The sequence below is a fragment of the Ictidomys tridecemlineatus genome, chromosome 9, assembly GCF_052094955.1.
Source record: "Ictidomys tridecemlineatus isolate mIctTri1 chromosome 9, mIctTri1.hap1, whole genome shotgun sequence".
NCBI classification, from domain to species: Eukaryota; Metazoa; Chordata; class Mammalia; order Rodentia; family Sciuridae; genus Ictidomys; species Ictidomys tridecemlineatus.
Genome location: NC_135485.1, coordinates 117,565,793 through 117,586,577, shown reverse-complemented (window position 1 = coordinate 117,586,577; position 20,785 = coordinate 117,565,793). Strand labels below are relative to the sequence as shown.

The following is a 20,785-nucleotide window of genomic DNA, read 5'->3' as shown; positions in this document are numbered from 1 at the left end:
AAGAAGTCTTGGTTCTATAGGAATGCAAAGTTATAAAGTTGGGGTCGTGGAGGCTTCCACCTCTCTCTCTCTCTCTGCATTTTGGTTGTCATATTCTGAATTGCTTTCCTCTACCATGCCCTTCCACCATGATATTCTTCCTTACCTTGGACCCAGAGCTATGCAGTCTGCCAACAGTGACTAAAACCTGACTTAAGCGATTTCTATTCCTGGACATTCCTCAAAAGAATTGCTTTCCTATACTTTTGCCACTAAGAGTGTAACTTAAAACCTAACTACAGTTCTTATCTGATGGCTACTGTATTAAAACTTTCCTGGTTCATTTGAACATCTGTACTGTCTAGCACAGAGCATAACACGTGGGAGATGTTCAGTCAACTGGACAATATGATTTTCACAAGTTTCAAAGAATGGGTAGCTTCCTTATTTATTTCATTCTCAGCAGGTTCCCAAAAATATAGCCTAAATTTATCACTACTTATGAGTGTGTATTTGTATTACCCTTATGCTTGAAGTTAGAATTTTTTTATTTTGTCTTGGTAGATAATGAAATCTCTTGAGAAAGTTTTGGTGTTCTAACTTTCTATGTCATTTCCAGCACTGTAGATTCTAGGTCAACATCTGTATAAATTGGGGAAAGTCACTTTGCCATATTATGCCTCAGTATACACACACACACACACACACACACACACACACACACACACCAAGAGAAAGTATAATGATCATTAATGATGATATCAAATATATCCACACACAAATATTATTCAGTACAGATCTTAATTGTTCAATCATTTCTTTATTCATGGGTAAAGGTAACAAAGATTCTTCTATATTCAGCATTTGAAAATTAACCCATCTACAGAAAAGAAAATGAACCCACTTACCAAAAATAGCACACATATTTACTATCTAATGTTTTATTACAGATTTTTAAGCTACATATTTACTTTCTTATCATCAGTTTAAAGAAATGTCATACAGAGTAAGTTTTTGCATGTCTTCCATGGTAAATTATTCTATTTTAAATTTGTTATAGTGTTATAAATAAACCACATAATTGCTTATGAGAACCAAATTACAGCATAATCTGAATGCATCTGAAATGCACAAAGTGTTCTCATTGTTTCAATTAAAGAAGAAAGTTACCTATTAGAATTAACAGCTTAGCCTTTAGCTATCCATTATTCAAAAATAATACATCATGAATTATTCACTGATTATAAAGCACAATACACTGTTAAAATTCTAATGTTGCTAAAATAGATGTGTTCTTGGACCTTTCATTTTGTATTAGATATTTTAGAATAACTAAAGGCAAATACAGTCAGGTTCACATATGGGAGGAAAGCAGCAGTGTAGCTTGAGACCAATAGCTTCTAAGGAGCTTGGAATTCATACCATCAATATCACAAATTTAGGTTAAGATGGTAAATTATATTTTTAAAAACCCTATTTGCAGATATTTCACTTTGATAAGACTAGGTATAAAGACAAATTGAAAAAAATAGTTATTTCACATCAATGTCTCCAAACTTGTGTTAGGCTAATTCTTCTATTAAGAGAATGATTTATGAGAGAAGATTTATAGACAGCAGGGTCAGAACAGACAGAGTAAGAACTCAGTGGACCAACAAGTACTATGAATTTGTGGGAACAGAGAGAGGTACTCCCTCTGCAACTTTCAGAGGACAGATACAGCAAATAAGGATGCTAAGTGTACTACTTGAAGATGAGCCTAAACAAGTTATAAATTGATAATCAAATGATCCCTCTCCCTTGGTCCATCTTCTCTTTGTGCTTAACATCCTATTTTGATAATTTACTCTATAGATTTTTATAAATTAAAATCTATACATATGTTCTTCTTTTAAAATCCAGCCTATATTCTAATATCTTTAATGGTTTTAATTCATAATGATATTGAGTTATCCTTGATGAGAATACAGAAAACATCCTGTATGTTAGAATAAGAGAACTGAGAAAAGAGACAATTTATTGTAAACATTCATAATTTGTATATTGAAATATTTGGGGAAAGAAATACCCCATAAACCAACTTTTAGTATTAGTTTTATTTGCTTTTTTTTTTTGGCTTTGTTTTCTGATTTTGTTTGTTTGTTTGTTTGTTTTTGACATTGTGGGATAGAACCCAAGGCAAGGGCTGTACCACTGAACTATATCCCAGTCAGTAAATCAATTTTTACGTAAGGAGCAGGATGGGGAGAGTGGGAGGGAAATGATGATTTGTTCTAGATTTGAAGCCTCTTTATGAGTACCTATGATACAAGATGATCTTGGGTATCTTCCAGGAACATGAAGACCCAACAGATGGATACAATTATGTCAAAGTCCTTCCAAACTCATTACAGAGTTCACAGAGGAAGTTTGGGGTAATTATTTGTGGGTTAACATTGTCCAAGTTCATTGTTTTAGTTGTGGTTATGTGTTCTCATTGAGAAGAACTGATCAGAGTAAAGTTTTAATTTATTTTGCTTGTACTTCTCATATTGAAATAAAATAGACAATAAATTTAAACTCACTCTGTTTTTAGACCTATTGTCACTATCTGGGCAAAATCAATTAAATCTGATTAAATATAATTACATAGAACAAAACCATTATTATTAATAAAACATACAGTAATTATATTCTTGGTAAAATGACAAAGTTTTTTAAAGTATTCATTGAAAAAATACTAAGTGTATTTTCAAATAGGTAACATCAGACTTTAGAATTGTTTAATTTCTAAAACACTAAACATAAATTGGGTCAAAACTGAGAAAGCAAAGCTAACCAACATATAACACTGTCAGATATGGATGTTTCCATACTGACAACAAAGTAAGTTTTTAAAAAAAAAAACAATTGAATGTTATTCTTACTTCTCAATGATGGCTGATTATTTAGATACTATAGAAAATATACTGGTAGTTTTGGAATTCATCCATCAATTCTATTTAGAATACATTTAGAGCCTCCTCTGCTTTCACAGATCATGTGCTTCAGTTTCCCAATGTAGAATTGCCTCTGGGCAGTGCCAGGATTGTCATCTATCAGAGACAGAATAACCTCAAGAACCATTCCCATTTGTAGTTGGTCAGATAAGTCAAACGGCATAAAATATATTTTATTAAAGGAGTCAGTATTTCTGGTTTATACTGCTCTGTTAAGTGACATGACAAATGCTTTTCCAAATTAGTTGGAATAATAATTAGAACTCTCCCATAGCCAGATGTTGATATACACATGCCATGTTAGACAAAAATATAAATGAATATTTTTGAGCTGTATGCATTTTTAAACCATTTTAACGTCTGCATATAGTGCTCAGGTTAAATTAATTTTATGTTTTTATATTCAGATATACTGTCTCATTCCTAGGAGGACTTGAGGTTGATGTACTTGATTTCAAAACAAACAAAAATGCATAAACATATCCAGCAGTGTACACAGAAGACCCTTTTGTCATTCATTCATAGGTAGCACTTTGACCCCATGTGCATTGATGTAAGTGATAAGAATTTTGGCTCTCTGTTCTATTACATCAATAAGCTTTTCGATTCCTTGTCTACCACCTTGACTTTCCCAGTAAACCTTATCAAGAAACAGAGACTGAAGGAGTTTCTGCCGTAAATGCTGGCTCTTCAGAACAGAAACTGCAGATTCTGGAAACCTGAAAAGACAACGTGATATTTCATCCTTAGTAATTGCTTAGAAATATGAGTCCTTTCCCAACTGCCCTGCCATTCATTCATCCCGCATAGATCACGTAATTAAATGATACCTTGAGAACCAAAACATTTTTGTCACTGCCAAGATGACACTTCTCTTAATAATAATATAGTAGAAGCATGTGTTTCGAATGAACTGAATTTCCTAACCCATTGAGAACCTGACATACTAATGTCTTATTTAAGGTCATTTGTATGTAGGCAAAGAGTGGCAAAGAATTAGGTTTCCTTGAGACAAGCAAAAATACTTTCTTCAGTCTTGAGCTCCATTTCATCAACATCCTCACCAGTGACAAGGTGGGATTTTATGTATGAAAATGTGAGAACAAAGTGCTGACAGTTTCAGTAAAGTGTTCTCAAAGAGTAGAAGTTATACAACTGAGAGAGGAAAATTTCTCATTTTACTACATACATTTGGGATTTCTGGGAGCATTATATTTAGTGGATTGTTAACGTTGGACACAGTTTTGATCTAGAATGTCCCCTAAGAGACCCATTTGTTAAGAGCTTGGTCCTCAGGGTAGTACTATTGGGAGACAGTAAAACCTTTAAAAGGTGGGCCTAGTGGGAGGTTTTAGATTGCTACCTTGAAGGAGATAGTGGGGTCCTGCCCGCTTCCTTTTCCTCTCTCTTAAGATTCTTAGCCATGAGGTAGATGGGACTACGCTTCCATGCACTCCCTCCATGATATACTGGGCTACCACAGACCCAAAACAACAGAGCCAGTTGGTTATCGATTGAAAGCTACAAAACTATACACCAAAAGAAAATTTTCATTTTAATAAATTGATTATCTCTGGTATTTGCTACCGTCATGGAAAGCTGACTTGCACAAATGTTTTTCAAATAAATTTAGTGACACAAGTTTTAGAGCCAAATCACTGCATACGACATCTCTCTGGGTAAACCTAAGGCCAGCTTGGAAGGGTCTTTGTTGCATTACCTTAAGAGGGTACAAAATACCATTTGGTCTTTCCCAGCTTTCACTAAAATCTTGACAGAAGTATTATAAAATATTAGGATTAATACTAATTTTAAAATAAATTCAGTTGTACCTTTAAAACTATAGCAAGAATACTTACTCGCTTAAAGGGTACACACTGCCAGAAATTTCAGACCTTCTAAGCACCTCTTCCATTTTAATACCAGAGATTGAACTCAGGGCACCTAACCACTGAGCCACATCCTCAGCCCTTTCCTTTTCTTACTAAGTTGCTGGGGCTGACTTTGAATTGGCGATACTCCTGCCTCAGGCGCTGGGATTTCAGGCATACACGACCATGCCCGGCCACCTCTTTTTGATGAGTCACAGGAGGAATGGCACATGGGAAGTATGGATTCAAGGGATCTAGGGGCTCTAGCCATTCTGATCCTACCTGAAAATCAAAGGCCCCAGAGCTAAGCATGTTTAATAATTCTGAGACATGTGGAATGAATGACATAATGCTTACAAGATGCTCTGAGTTTCCTGAGACATTTATTATATGATCTAGTAGGCTACAATATTAATTGAGTAGCCTTTTTACTCTATGAAGTATTAATAATCCATTTATAAATTCTATAGCCCTTCAACTAATTTAGTTGTGGCAGAATATGAGAGATGAAACTGTTAAAACCATAAGTCTCTTTAGTGACTAATCCTCTTCATAAAGGAAAACAAAAATATCACTGGTCTTTGCAATACACTGATTAACAGGAATATTCAATGCATAAATCTGGAATTAGTGAAGTCTTCATTTAACTTCTCAATGTGTGAATTATATTTCAAAGATTTAGCTTTAAACCCAATGTTCCTCACAATATACTTGAAGTTGAATTTTCTCTGAAAAAACAAATAAGACTATTATATCTACATGAATGTTTAAAGTGGATGGAGTATATTCTGCTGGAACTTTTAATTCTGAGAAGAAATTTCAGGTCCTGTAATATCAATTAAGTAAGGGATGTCTTAGGAATGTAAATTTTCCTACATATAAAATTTCCCTAGTTTAGACACTCAAAAAATAGAATCTGTCATATATTCTACCTTCAATACAAAAACAGAACATGAAGCTGGGCAAGGTGTCCCATGCCTGTGATCCCAGAAGCTCAGGATGCTGAGGCAGGAGGATCATAAGTTCAAAGCCAACCTCAGCAACTTAGCAAGGTCCTAGCCAAATTAGCAAGATCCTGTTTCCAAACATAAAATTTTAAAAAGGCTGGGAATGTGGTTCCGTGGTTAAGTGCCCCTGAGTTCATATCCTGGTGCAAAATAAAATAAAATAAAATAAAATAAAATAACTTGAAGAACAAGTATCAATAGTCAATAGGATAGGTAACATGACAAAACGTCATGAAATTGGTCTCACAAAACTCACTTTTTAATCTTTGAAGTATATAAAATCTTTTAATCTTTAAAGTATATAAAATCCACATTACCTAAGTATTAGAGTTCAGAAGAATAATCAAAATATGCTTCAGAGTATTACAAACAAGAAATTTTAGGTGTTTTTGTTTTGTTTTATTTCGGCTTTTGTTTTCTGCAGTGCTGGTGATTGAACCCAGGGTCTCATGTATGGTAGGCAAGCTCTCTATCAGTGAGCTCCATTTAACCTTTATTGAGAAAAGTAATAGTAACCAAGCATGAACACCACATATTATTACAAGAAAAAAATATTGGGCTTGGATTTGGAAGAACTGAGTTTTAACTTCAACTGTATTTTTTTTTTTTTTAGGTGATATCTCACTGTGATCCAGGCTAGCCTCAAACTTAATATCCTCCTGCCTCCGCATCTAGAATAGCTGGGATTCAGTCATGTACCACTTTGACAATTTCAGACTTGCTGGTATGCTTTCCAGCAGTCACTTAACTTCACAGAATTACTATTGTACTAAAGTATCATTGTATTTGTAAGTCTCCAACTTACCTCAGTGTCCTAGTCAATCTGATTTTAGACCAAGGTAGGAAGCAAAGAGAAGATGGTTCTCTTTGAAATCTTTCATCACCTTGAAATATAGTCAGTTTCCATGCTAGGGTTGAATAGCTCAAACTTTATAGCTAGTTCCTGCCACTATTAAGTATGTACATTCCTCGTTTTAAATAAATGTAAGATCAAGTATTCCATAAGCGCCCATCATGTTGTTACTTACTATGAATAGTGCATAATAATTGTAGAAAATAATGGGTTTTATTGTGACATTTTCACACGTGTGTATTATATGCTTTGCTTATACCCACCTTCCTATTGTATTTTAACTTTAACTTCTGCAAAGCAGAATTCATTTTCTCTAGTTCCACATATGTCCCCACTCTACCCTGCATTCTTTCTAAGTCCCGCCAAATGTCACCAGATTTTTGAGGTCTCCCCTAAATTCTTGGTCATTCCTGAGTGCAGCTATACTTGTTCTCTTATCCGGTTCTCATCAGCCCTCCCTTTTAGATTTCAAACACTTTGCTCCAAAATCTTTGTCTATTTAAATGATTTTCAAGTGTCCCCAAAACCGTCCTACCTGATCAAAGCCAGCATTAGCAATTTAGCAAGGCCCTGAGCAACTTAGCAAGACCCTGTCTCAAAATCAAAAATAAAAAGGACTGGGGAGGTTGCTCAGTGGTTAAGCACCCCTGGGTTTAATCCCTGGTACCAACTCCCCCCACCCCCAAAAAAGCTTCCTACCTAAACTTAAATATCCAGCTGTCCCTTGGATATTGTACCTTACACACCAGATTGGCTTTAATTTTACACAGCCTTCATAAAAGTCACTTGAGTTTATTATGAATCTGGACATCCTGCCATCGCAATATCTGCATATCTGTTAGTTCCCACCATGTCCTATTACATGCCCTAATAACACAGCCTCTGCCACCTGCTTATTCCTCTTTGGCCATTTCTTATTCCAGGCATCCTGCGGTCTTCCAACTTAACCCATGTGGATTTTCATAATGAGGACCAAGCAACACACCCGTGCAGGTTGTTAATTGATGCCCCAATGCACTCTAGACATCCGTCCTTTCTCCAGTTCACCACTCCCAGATTCACATTCACAGTTCCTTTCAAGGGTTAAAGCTATCAGACATATGGTGAGTTTTCTCCTAACCTTACCACTTACTTAACATAAATGCCACATCCAGAGGATGTTATTCCCACAACAAACTTACTCTTTGATGCCTTCTAACAATTTGAAGTTTAAGTTATCTTCACTTCTGTCGAAGAAACCCTTATTGTCTATAAAGACCAAATGCCTCGGGTCATGCTTTCGCTGGATAATGTGTGCTAGAGTCGCAGAATTTTGGTCATCACAATTTGGCCTCAATCCATTCTGTACACAGGCATCTTCCTTGCGTGGTCTGAATCCACAACAATTTGTATCTAAGCGATTATAAATCTGAAAATGGAAAACAGAAACAAAATCCAAGACGCTGAGTAAGAAATAAAATAAAACTTGGGAAAGTCAGAAGATTTCCATAGAGCTGGTGCTGTCTGAATAGCTGACTTGCCAGAATCCTTCAATTAAAGACAACTGTCAGAATAAGTCCAGGGTTCACAGCCTTCTGACTCATCCATGGCTGTAAGCATTTCCAGCTTCTGCTAATAGCTCCAGAGTCAGATCATCCAAGTTAGGAATCTCCACCCTGAGTATTCAAAGTTCCCACTGACATCACATGTAGACTTATGGCCAGCAGGATTTTGACTATTCAGAAAAGACAAGACACTATTGTACTTTTTACTTATCCAGGAGGTAACATCTTGCTTTCTTCCTCAGGTAGGATTATTCAAAATCTCACTGACCTAAATTGCATTGGACTTCAGTATTAAAGTAGCTAATCTGAAATAATTTAGAAGAAACCTATTGGAAAGATCTTAGATCCAATAATGAAAACTAAAACCATTACCTATGTGGTGGTAGATTCTGAATAAGTGAGCAATAATGAAAACTATTGAGATACTTGGAGTTCGTTATGGGTAACAGGACTGCCACCTTTCAGAAGAGGATAAACAGATTAATTAGAAAACTGTGTAATTCCATTTGGGGAATGAAAAGAAAAATAAATCTTTATGAATCAGGGTAAAATAAAGCCTAAATCTACAAATTAAGTAAATTTAAAATCAATTCTCTGCTCTCACACTTAGCTCCACAATCTTGTACAGATTCCTCTATACACTATCTCTCCATTTAATCGTTATATAAAGGAAATGGTACAATCTGCATTGCATAGTTGGTAGGAAGACTAATGAAAATGTTGTATACCTTCCAGCCCTGATGCAAGCATCTAGGAGACACCTGCTGTAGTTTGGACTCTGAGTGGCCTCAAAGACTCATGTGTCAATGACTTAGTCCCCAGCATGGCACTATTGGGAGGAGGTAGAACCTTTAGGAGATGGGCCTAGTGGAGGTCTTAAGTCAATAAGGGTGGACCCTTAAAGGGGATATTGGGACTCCAGACCCTTCCTCGCCATGCAATATCCATGATTTACTGCTTTACCATAACCCCAAAAGCAAAAGACCAACTGGCCATGGACTAAAACTTCCAAACCTGTGAGTCCAAATAAACGTTTTTTCTTATAAGCTTCAGGTATTTGTTACAGTATTGGAAGTCTGACTAAAGCAAACCTGGAGAAAAAAAAATTGAAACTCTACTATTGTTGAAGAACTCATAGATAACAAGATTCCAAAATAAAGTGCAATACATCCATCTTATAAGAAGAACTGAACCTCAGAGAGGTTAAGTAACCTGCCCAGGGTACAATATTAGTAAGTAACAGAGTTAAGCTATAGGCACAGATCTGTTTATTTCCAAAATGCCACAATTTTCCCCTAGCACATTCTGTTGAATGTTTGAGACCAAAGATTCTATCTGTGCTCATAATTCAAAAGATGTGTAGACACAGACACTGACTTTTATTCTTTGGATAGTTAATTCCCATGCTTCTCTCCTCTTTCTGTGTTTTTGCAGCTCCCATGGGGCTGGTTCCTGTGGGAGGCCAGCTACTTAGAAAGTGACACAGAAATAGAGTGCCAAAATTTAGCCTACTTTGGAATGATCTTACATTAAAACTCAATAAACAAGGATTGAACATCTACTACAGTTCATCAGTGGACAGGACAACAAGGCCAAAGTTCCCTATGGCCAGCACCTCCTCACCTTCATACTTGCAAAGAAAATGAAGTGGTCATTTACTTTTCCTTTGCTACGACAGCAATCTGCAAAAATTGGGCAAATGACCTTCCTCTCTGTTTTCTGAATGTAAATAAATTTTGTATCAAATTTCATGCTTTGAAGAGCAGGGACTGGAAGAGAAGCTATTATAGACCAATTTTCTACAAAGCTTAAGTAAAGCTTATCATATATGGCAGAGGTGGTCAATGAGCAAATGAGCATTTGGAAAGCTTAGAGGGTACACTGCTTGTTTAGAAGTAATAAGAGATTGTTTCCAAGCAGCTCATCTATAGGGCCATAAACCTAACCAAAAGGTCACAGTTACTGTTCTCAAAGGATGGCACTTGATAAAAAAAATTCATTTACATCTAGAAAACAGAGAAAGGTCATTTGCCCAGTTTTTGAAGTTTGCAAAATTAAATAACCACTCCAGGGAACAATAAGTCACCACCATTGATTAAAGTGCATTTGTTTGACATGAGCCTACACAGGGTGAGCCAGGGTTTCCCAAGCAAATCACTGTAGGTTAGAAGAGCATATGGACTGAAAAACAAAAGCATAAATTTAAAACTATTAGGAAAATTTATTTAGCCTCTTATCTTCAAATGATTCATTCATTACACGTAGTACCATGGCTTTTCAATAAAAGAGAAATCAAATTATAAAAGAGACTGCATCTGATTGACAACTCTTTAAGGTCAGGGAGAACATAAAAAAAATAACTTTTCTAAAAGCAACTTCTTACCCAATTCTGCCTTTTTAAATAAACATTAATAATCATTACCAAAGAATCTTTATAGAATTTTTCCATCACCATATGTTTATGTTCAATTATATTTGACATCTGTAAATGAAGAAAAATCTTTTAAAATTTTGATCAAAACAACAAGATCTATTACATTAAATGTATGGGTTTAGAATTTAACTCTTAAGGACAAAATCTGCCAAATTTTTTACAACAGCTCTGAACCCTAATCTCCTTTATTGTTGAGTTAATGGTGGTGGAGAAAGAAGTAGGACACATAGCTAATTTTGTTTCTACAAAAAAGCTGTGTTAGTCTATTTTTCATCACTATGACAAATACCAGGAATAATCAATTTATAAAAATAAAAGGTTTATTTTGGTTCATAGTTTTAGAGATTTTAGTCCACTGTCTGTTGAACCTACTGCTTTTAGCCTGTGGTGGCATATTATAGCAAGAGAATGTAGTAAAGCAAAACCACTCTCCTCAGGGCCAGGAAGCAAAAGAGAGAAAGAAGAAGTAACCGAGTCCTAATATCCCCTTCAATGGCACAACCCCAATGACCTAAATTCCCACCACTAGGGTCCCTCTCCTAAAGGTTTCACCACTTTCCAAAAGTACCAAGCTGAGGACCAACCCTTCAACACATGGGTCTTTATGGAGTATTTCAGGCCCAAACTAGCAAAAGCCATGTATAGTAAATATATTGATGTTAAACAATAGGTTTAGCATTTAGGTCCTAACCTTTAATAATTTTATAAATGCTGTAAATTTCTAACTTTGAACTACATGAAAATATTAAAAGTTATCAGTGGAAAAGACTGATGTCAGGTTTTTATTTATTTATTTATATTTTTTTTGCTTCACCAACATTACATTGTTTCCTACAGTATGTTGTAAAGTTCTTTCTGTGATCTACTTTTGAATCACTCAACAGTCTGTGATGATTTTACCATTTGTCTGGCCAACTGTTGTGACATTCATGTCTAACAGACATTATCACAAAAAATGAGTTTGTGTGTTCAGCTCAACTTCTCTTCTACAAAATGTTAATGCTCACATGTTGAGTGTGAGTGTGTGTGTGCGCACACTGAGAGATATAGAATAAGACTGTGAGGTCTCAAATAATCTTACTTTGTTTATCTTATCCTCCAACTATACTAAATTATGTCTTTATATTATTGCCATGGTCCAGCAAGAGGCTTGTCTGCCTCTTAAATCATGCTAACTCTTCTTAGAATTTTTAATAGTCTTCCTCTGAATTCCCATTCAATACACCAGAAATGAACACCACAAAACTATAATCCACTTCCTTAAATTCAGTGCCATTTTGGTTGGCAGTTGTTTTGGCTATATATTGAACATATCCCTGTTTCCATTTAAGATGGCTTACCTATTTTTTAAAGCCTAATAAAGCACATCCTACATAGCTATGAATCCATAATATAGTTTTAATATACTTGTTTAGTGCACACATTAAAACAATCATTTCATTTAATTATTACAAGAGTAAGCACTGTAGTTCATATCTTTGTGCCTCTATTATCTGTTAATTATCCTACAAAGAAGGAAATTTGGGTATAAATTTTGTCACTTAAGCAATTGTGAATTTTAGTCACCAGCATGGCAGTACTTGAATTTACAACTTATTCTTTAAAACAAATACATATTTTTGCAAAATTGCTCTTCCACATCTGAAGAAGACTGCCAACCACAATTTTCCAGAAAATCATTCTTTTCTCTTTTAGTAAAATGTATCTTTTCAGTGTTTCTCTAGCTAAAAGTATACTTATAAAAATCCAGGTGTTCCAGCCAATTGGGGTGGAGGAGCCTAGTGGAATATTTTTAGATATATTTCCTTCTGAAATTTATTTTTCTTAATCCAAATTTCCTTTGGTAGTCCCAGTTTTGCCTATAGGAAAAAAGTATCTTATAAGTGATTCATGTTTTTCTTGTAGTGTCAAAATGAGGGCACCCATGCTCTAAGGAGTTGGCTCAACAAGACCCATTAGAAATCTGCAGAACCTATATCTTTCAAACTATATGCACACCACCTATTCTAGCTGTGTTTTCAAAAATCAGTCAATCAAGTAATTGTGTTAGTTTCTTTATAGCTTCTTTTTCCTCAAGACAATGTGATTAAACAACTAACTTCAGGCAATGCCTGAATAAAGGTAATAAAATATATTAGCTCTTCCCTTTGTGGCCATAACCAAAATAGCAACAACCAAAATAAAGTTCAATGGCTTTGTGACTTATGAAAAAAAGCAAGAGCCAAAGGAGACATTTCAATATACCTCCTAACACTTGCAGGAAGATAGATCTTCTCCCTTGTCCAAAGAACTGAAGCAGAAGTACAGGGCTTCGTCCTTGCCCGTCTGAAAGGATGGTGAAGTTTATGTTGTTGGAGGACACTATAAAGGTCAGCAGATTGGCAAGTAGTCCAGGTTTACAGGAAGAAATATGGCATGAATATTGAATAGGTGTAGTGGGAAAAGGTTAATGGTACAGCCATCCATGTATGCATTCATCCCAGCAAGGTGGTTGTCACCAGGCTAAAACTGGACAAAGATGCAAGAAGATCCTTGAATGGAAAGCCAAATCTCACCAAATAGGAAAGGGAAAGAGCAGGTATAAGGAAGAAACCATTGAGATGAGTATGAATAACTGCATCTTATATACAACTTTCAATTAAAAACTACTCAAATGAAAAGAAAATATACAAACTGTGCCATTAATATTAATAATGGAAAATATAGTGGCCATATATCAAGTGCTGAGTATGGACAGAAACCATATACTTAAAGTATCACATGTATTGTTTCTTTTAATCTTCATTGTAAACTTAACAAATAGGTCCTACAGATAGTCCCATTTGATAAACGAGGAAACTAAGGTGCAAAGAGGCTAGTTGACTTCCCCAAGAAATCTCAACTCTTAAAGGACAGAACTCAGGATTCAAACCCAGATGCACATGACTTTGAGGTCCATGCATTTATCCATCCTGACTATATCTCTCAGTTGGAGTCTCTCAGGCAATACTGCCAAAAAAAGCAAGTACATTCGTACTGAATGTTAAATGATACTACATTCAGTAAATATGGTTGTACAGGGTTTAGTAGAAACACAAAGAACTTCAGTGTGGGCATTCAAGGAAAAACTCAGGAAGGACAGGTTTACAGTTGAGTATTAAGTATTAGCTAGAAAACAGGTAAAAGCATAAAGGTAAGAAATCTGTAGACATAGTATGTTAGACCGATGCTTCTCCGCGTGGACTATTAATTTGTTTTAACAAATTAATCAGTAAAAATTAGAGCAATGAGGCCAGGTGCAGTGGTGCAAGTCTGTAATCCCAGTGGCTCAGGAGACCAAGACAGGAGAATCACAAGTTCAAAGCCAGCCTCAGTAAAAAGCAAGGAGCTAAGCAACTCACTGAGGCCCTGTCTCTAAATAATATACGAAATAGGGCTAGTGATGTGCCTCAGTGGTAGAGTGTCCCTGAGTTCAATCCCTAGTACAAAAAAAAAAGAGAAATAAAATGTTCAACAATACAAAACACTAAAAAAAATAGACTCAGTCAACAAAAATTGCTCTACCAAACTGGTATTGAAGTTTCTGAATGCTTACTTGCAGTATGAGTATTTATCTTATCTTGGACTGGTGTGAAGTGGCTTGCATCCTTGGTTCACACTTTGCACAGCACAACATAAGACTAATGGTGCCAGGAGTAAGGGACGTGAAGGCAGGCAGGCAGAGCAAAAGATGATTGTGAGCATTGTGCCCATAAGAAAAATTTAACAATAATTATATCTGCAAGTTTCCTCATTTTCTCCTGTAGAATTTGAAGAAAAGGAGAAAGCAAGGGAGTGGGAGTCAGGTGAAAACATTTTAAAAAAATGAAAACTAGGGCTGGGGATGTGGCTCAAGTGGTAATGTGCTCACCTGTCATGCGCAGAGCACTGGGTTCGATCCTTAGCACCATATAAAAATAGGGTAAAGATGTTGTGTCCACCAAAACTAAAAAATAAATATTAAAAATTCTCTCTCTCTCTCTCTCTCTCTCTCTCTCTCTCTCTCTCTCTCTCTCTCTCTCAAAATAAAAATAAAAATAATTTAAAAAATGAAAACTAAAGGAGAACGTACTTGGAAGATGAAGATAGAACAAAATGAGGATATTCTTGTTAACAGCAAATTTCCATTATTGAAATGTTTTTCATTATATTGGTTAAAATTAGATAAACCTGTATATTTTTTGTGCCTGTGTTTTTCTGTGCCTCCTTAAGTTCTGAGTGAGTGCATGTACATGGGAGTTTACGTAAGTAGGTGAATTTCCAGTTTGCTAAGTCAGTATATTAAGATTCTACACATTTCTTTTTCCAATTTGTTTTTACTATTAAAAATTGCACCTTCAGAACACAATTCCCAACAGCCGAACTATGGAATCAGCTTAGGTGTCCATCAATGGATGAATAGATAATGAAAATCTGGTGTATATACACAATGGAAAATATTCATCCAAAAAGAAAAATGAAATTATGGCAGCTGCAGTAAAACAGATGGAACGAGAGGGCTGGTTAAGCAAAAAAGTTAAACTCAGAAGGTTAAGGGTGGCATGTTTTCTCTCATAGGCAAAAGCTAGAGAGGAAAAAGGAAAACAAAGGTGGGGATGGATCTGCTAAAAATCAAAGGGAGACCAGTAGGGAAAGGGACCAAGGGGTGGGAGACAGGGAGAAGAGGAGAAATGTTGGGGAGTCATATTGGCCAAGTTATATTGTAATATTGTGCATATATGAATATCTAACAAATCCCATCAATATGTACAACTATAATGCATCAGTCAAAAGATGAGGAAATTAAAAAAAAGTAAAATTCATTATAAACGATGTTAAACATTTACCTGAAAAAAAATTACACCTTCAGAAAGAAAGTTGTACTTTAAAAAATTTAAGTACTAGATAAAATATGTAATTGGTAGAATCTAACAATTCATCCAAAACCTAGCATATACTAAGCATTCAATAAATGTGTATTTTACTGAATAAAATCTAGTGAAAGGTAGAAGTCACATTATCTTTGCCTATCTACAAAGTTTTTTCCAAAGCATCATCTTTTATGGGGAAGGGTCAGACTAACAAAATGATGGTGGTATACATAGATTTTTTGTTTGTTTTGTGGGGCACATCAGAGATAGAACTCATGGGCACCCAACCACTGAGCCACATCCCACCCCTACTTTGTATTTTATTTAAAGACAGGGTCTCACTGAGTTGCTTAGTGTCTCCCTTTTGCTGAGGCTGGCTTTGAACTCATGATCATCGTGCCTCAGCCTCCCAAGCATCTGAGATTATAGGCGTGCACCACCACACCCATCTAAAGCATAGATTTTTTTTTTAAAGTAGATTCCAGCAAATGGAGCAAAAAACATTTAAAAAAAAATAAACAGGGTAATCAATGGAACTGCCTATGCTTATCACTTAACTTAGTTAGCTTTTTTTGTGTGGGTTTAATTTCACCAACCATGGATTATGAATTCTCATATCTTGAGGAGAGTCCAACATAATGCCTTGCATGAAAAAGCATCTGATAAAAACACAACAGGCAGGTGTAACAGAAATAACAAAAGGAAATTCTTCTCTCTAATTAGCAGTTTTCTGGAAAACTCCTTTGAATCCAAGTTACCTCACTGGACATCTCATTTGGTTTTAAGAATGTATGCAGAAAATAGTTACTTTTTCAATAGTTATCCTAATTATTTCAAAAAGACAAAGCCAAAAAATCAAAAACACAATCCTCTCTTCAGCACCACCTCAGGCATGTAGAGATGCAAAACCACATAGGTTTGTTTGTTTATCAGCTAATCACTCAGAGTAGAAAATCCTTGTACACGAGTTTTTCTGGATGTACATCAGTGTATGGTTACAAGGTTACTAATGGAATTGGAGCTGAATCCTGGTAGTCTAATGAATGTTTAAAGTACACCAGGTCATAGGGAAGAGCAACCTTGGACAAGTCCCACAGTCCCCTGTGCTTGTCAATACAGATGTAGCCACTCTGTGAGCTACACAGAGCAAAAGCCCACAGATCCGCCTACACCTGGATCACTTGGGAATGCTCACCTCATGAAATAATGGATATCATTTTTGTTCCGTGCTGCCATGACAACGGGTGCCTGTTACAGTAGTAACCATGCAAATGTGACTGGCAGAGCAGTTGATGAACAAAGAGAAAAGTAAAAATAATCTACTTCCCATATATACATCTAGCAAAAACCACAGGCTCCCATGCCTCTGATGTAAACAGCAATCATTGCGCTGCTCTATCTCTAGATTCCACATTTAAAAATAAATATCAATATGCACGAATTCAAGGAAGAATCTCTACTGTCTTTCATATTACTGAATCACAAGTCAAGTCACAGTGGTATTTCTTTGTGGATAAGTACAAATATTTTTAATGCTACAATATATTTGGATCTGGGGATCTGGTTTGTGGACACAGTACTTAAACCCATACACCACACCTCATCTGGATGCAGTCAAGCATCACTATATCACAGACTCTAGATAGAATCACTAAGCAAGTGGCAATCTATTTTTAAGGAAGGAAAGTTCATGTTCTATAATTTGAACAAACAGAACTGCATGAAAATAACCTCTTGCCAAAGGCACATCCACCTTCCTGTAAAGATTTTAAGAGTGTGCAGACTAAAACAATAATTTTTACATTCTATGAAATTCTGATTTTATAATGAATTTATACTATGCAAATAAATATTAAATGTGAATGAAACAAGCTTATCATAATAAAATGTTTCCTTTCAATATAGTAAAACATTATTTTTAACTTTTCATTAAATAAGTTTATAAATAAGCTAAAAATCATGTTCATTTATATCTGAAAGGAAATTATCCCTGAAAACTTATCTTTTGTTTAACTTACTGTGAGTTAAAAAATTGACATTACTGTGAGTTAAAAAAACATACCAATTTTTTACATAGGTTTTACATAGAATTTTCATCAGTTTTATTTTCTCCTATAATAGGGATTTTATTAAAAGGAAATTAACAAAAGTAAGACAAACTGAATGATTATAGCAAAATGCAACTCTGTTTATAGTTAACCAAATCTAATATAACAAATCTAACAACTATTTAAATGCATGCATTTTCATGGAACTCAGTTCTCTTAATAAACAAATTAATTCTGACACTGATTAGTTTTTGGTCATTAAAAATAAATTTTAAACTTTTTTCAAAAATTATTTTACATATCATATAGAATTTCCCATTCTCAGATGTACTTGTTTATATGTTCCTTGAATTAACAGGTTGCTATAAAATAAAGTCCTTTAGGTAACCTGCTAAGACATTCCAGAAAAAATGCTGATGTACTTCATAATATAAAGCCTCTAATCATCAAAATAATCTAAACTGGCATGTATCTTTTTTTAACCATATTTCAAATGAAGAAAAAGTTCAGAGAGGGTAAGCAGCCTGCCTAGAGGAAGAAACAAGTGACCAATGAGGACTTTACAGACACCCGGGTCACCTACCCTGCTGCCTCCCTGGGTAGACCAGACAGTGTTCTTGCTTTCATGGAGATTACAGACTAATGCCTCCAATTATGTTTCTCTATGTTTCCTTTCCAGTGACCAGCATCATATTTCGCAAAGTGAACAAACTTAGTAGGAATTTGAACTAACTAACAAACTTAGTAGGTATATTTAAAAAAAAGAAAATGAAAGAATGAATACTGGCTTTATTTGGCTCACTTATTGGGAGCTCACTCACATAGTTCAAATAGCTAACTACTAAAAGGTGTCTAATTAGGCCATAAGCCATGCTTCCCCCTGTACAGTCTCTTGTAAAAAATAAAATCAAACAAATCTCAAAAATCTTAAAATTGCAGAATCTTAAAATCACAGAAATGTAATACCTTTGAAGTAACAAAGAACTTACTGTACAGACAAAGGGGATCCTATTCATAAAAAGTCAACCGAGGGCAGTGGTTTATAACTCTTGACTTCAGGACACTTTTAAAATCATTAAGGACTCCTAAAGAGAATTTATTTATGGGGGTTATTTGGCATGTTAAGAATAAACAGAATTTTAAAAGATATTTTAAAAAAACATTATATTTCATCATAATTAACATATTCAAGAGGAAATTGCTATACTTTCCAAAGAAAATTTAAGAGAAACAAAATTTTTATTTCAAGTTACAATGGAATATAAGCTCTAAATTCCAATAATCACATGAGTGCTTTTTTTCAATTCAAACATTGCACTAAGAGATGCAATACATATGCTTCATACATTCCTCTCATCACTGTGGATATTAAAATGATATATACTTATGGTAAACATTTAGTGATATTAATGTTTTTTATTGCTTCATAAAGGACACTTCTAAGTGAATCTGTCATTTAGCTCATGTGTTTTTTCCCTGTGAGTAGAGTGGTAAACAAGACTGTACTTACTAGTAGTAGTTTAGTGTCTGTCTTAATTCATGCTAAAACATCAACAGATTGACCCACTAGTGCAACTATCAGTACAATGGAAATAGAAAAAAAAGGCTTTCAGTATTATTATGAAAATAATTTTGACTTCATGGAATCCCAAAAAAGGCAAACACACATATACACACACACACACACACACACACACACACGCACACACACACACATACACACACTGCTACAAACAGTCCCATTCAATTTGCCCATGCAACAGTAATGATTCCTTAAAGTTCATATATCTCTTAGTAAATTGTGTCCATAAACAATATAAATGTGATTGGGAAGAGAATGAGACTAACAGAATCCTTATCCCACTTTTGCACTGGGTGAACTTTCAGTTAACTCTTCACATTCTGAGTCTACTTCTTCATTAGCCAATAATGAACCATAATTTTTTAAAAAGTAGCCAAATATATATAGAAGGAGAAAAGAGAGAAGGAAAAAAAAAAAACCTAAGGAATATCTGTGTGCCCTCCCAGGTATTCCTGTGGAAACACTATCAAGTCAGTTTTTCCCATCATTTAATTTGCTTCCTTGCAGATGTACTTAGAGGGGCAATGCACTAAACTCCTGTTTCCCTGGAACATACCAGTAAAGTTGGTTTCAGCCCATGGTTGGTTTCAGTCTATGGTTTAATGGCACAGGTAGTGAGAAAGCCAGTTCCAAAGCTAGTTTAAGTAATGTATTAAACAATCTTTGAATCTCAAATGGTTGTACATAGAATCTTACAGGCATTCTCAAATCTGTGATCTCTCCAACAGCTATATGTATTTAGACTTACTGACTAATATGTACTAACTATGCACTGATCATCCTGAAATATTTGTGGAAGAGTGGAAATAAACAAAAATAATATATAGTTAAATAATATGTGCTCCACTTTGATTTATTATATTATATTATCCCACTTTAATTATTCCTTTGACAGAGACAAGAGCAAAGACCAAGGTCAACCAGTTTTCTGGTCTACTTTTTATATAGATGAGGCTTTAGAACAATCAATGCCAATAATCTCTGAAAATGAATGTAAACAGTAAGTGAAAAAATATATTAATCTTTATAACAATATGATCTAATAATCCCACCAGTGGATATATGTCCAAAGGAAATGGTATCAGTATGCCAAAGAGAATCTGCACTCCCATGTTTATGACCTCACTATTCACAATAGCCAAGTGTGAAACAAACTGAGGTGTCTGATGGATGAATGGATAAGGAAAATTTGGTGCACATTCATAATGGAACATTATCCAACCATACAAAATTAAATTCTGTCATTTTCCATTTTTCAAAATATGGATAGACTGGAGGATGTGATAGCAAGTGAAATAAGTCAGACATGAAAAGAAAAACACCATTTGGTCACACTCATATCTGGAGGTCAAAGAGGTGGTGTCATAGAAGTTGAGAGTAGACTAATATTTACCAGAAGCTAGGAAGTGTTGCGGGGGGAAGGAAAAATGGAGAGAAGATGATTAATAGGTACAGGGTGTAAAGACTGATAGGAGGAATAACTTATAATGTTCTCTACCACAGTAGGGTTTAACTATGGTTGACAACAATTAATCATACATTTCAAAATAGCTAGTAGAAGCAAATGATAAATGTTCAAGGTCAATGGATATTCCATGTACCTTACTTGATCACTACATAT

At 35.0% G+C, this 20,785-nt stretch overlaps 1 protein-coding gene across 2 annotated transcripts in view; it reads right to left on the bottom strand.

The window, feature by feature from the left end:
• Window positions 1-779: 779 nt before the first annotated feature.
• The window catches only part of Gask1b (golgi associated kinase 1B), a 59,852-nt gene continuing 39,846 nt past the window's right edge, over window positions 780-20,785 (bottom strand). For both annotated transcript variants that reach the window (XM_005330932.5, XM_013361013.4), the window contains exons 4-5: window positions 7,870-8,096; window positions 780-3,676 (exon numbers count right to left, since the gene is read on the bottom strand). In XM_005330932.5, coding sequence (XP_005330989.2) covers window positions 3,469-3,676; window positions 7,870-8,096 — 435 coding nt within the window. In that variant the 3' untranslated portion in view covers window positions 780-3,468. The remainder of the gene's footprint in view (window positions 3,677-7,869; window positions 8,097-20,785) is intronic.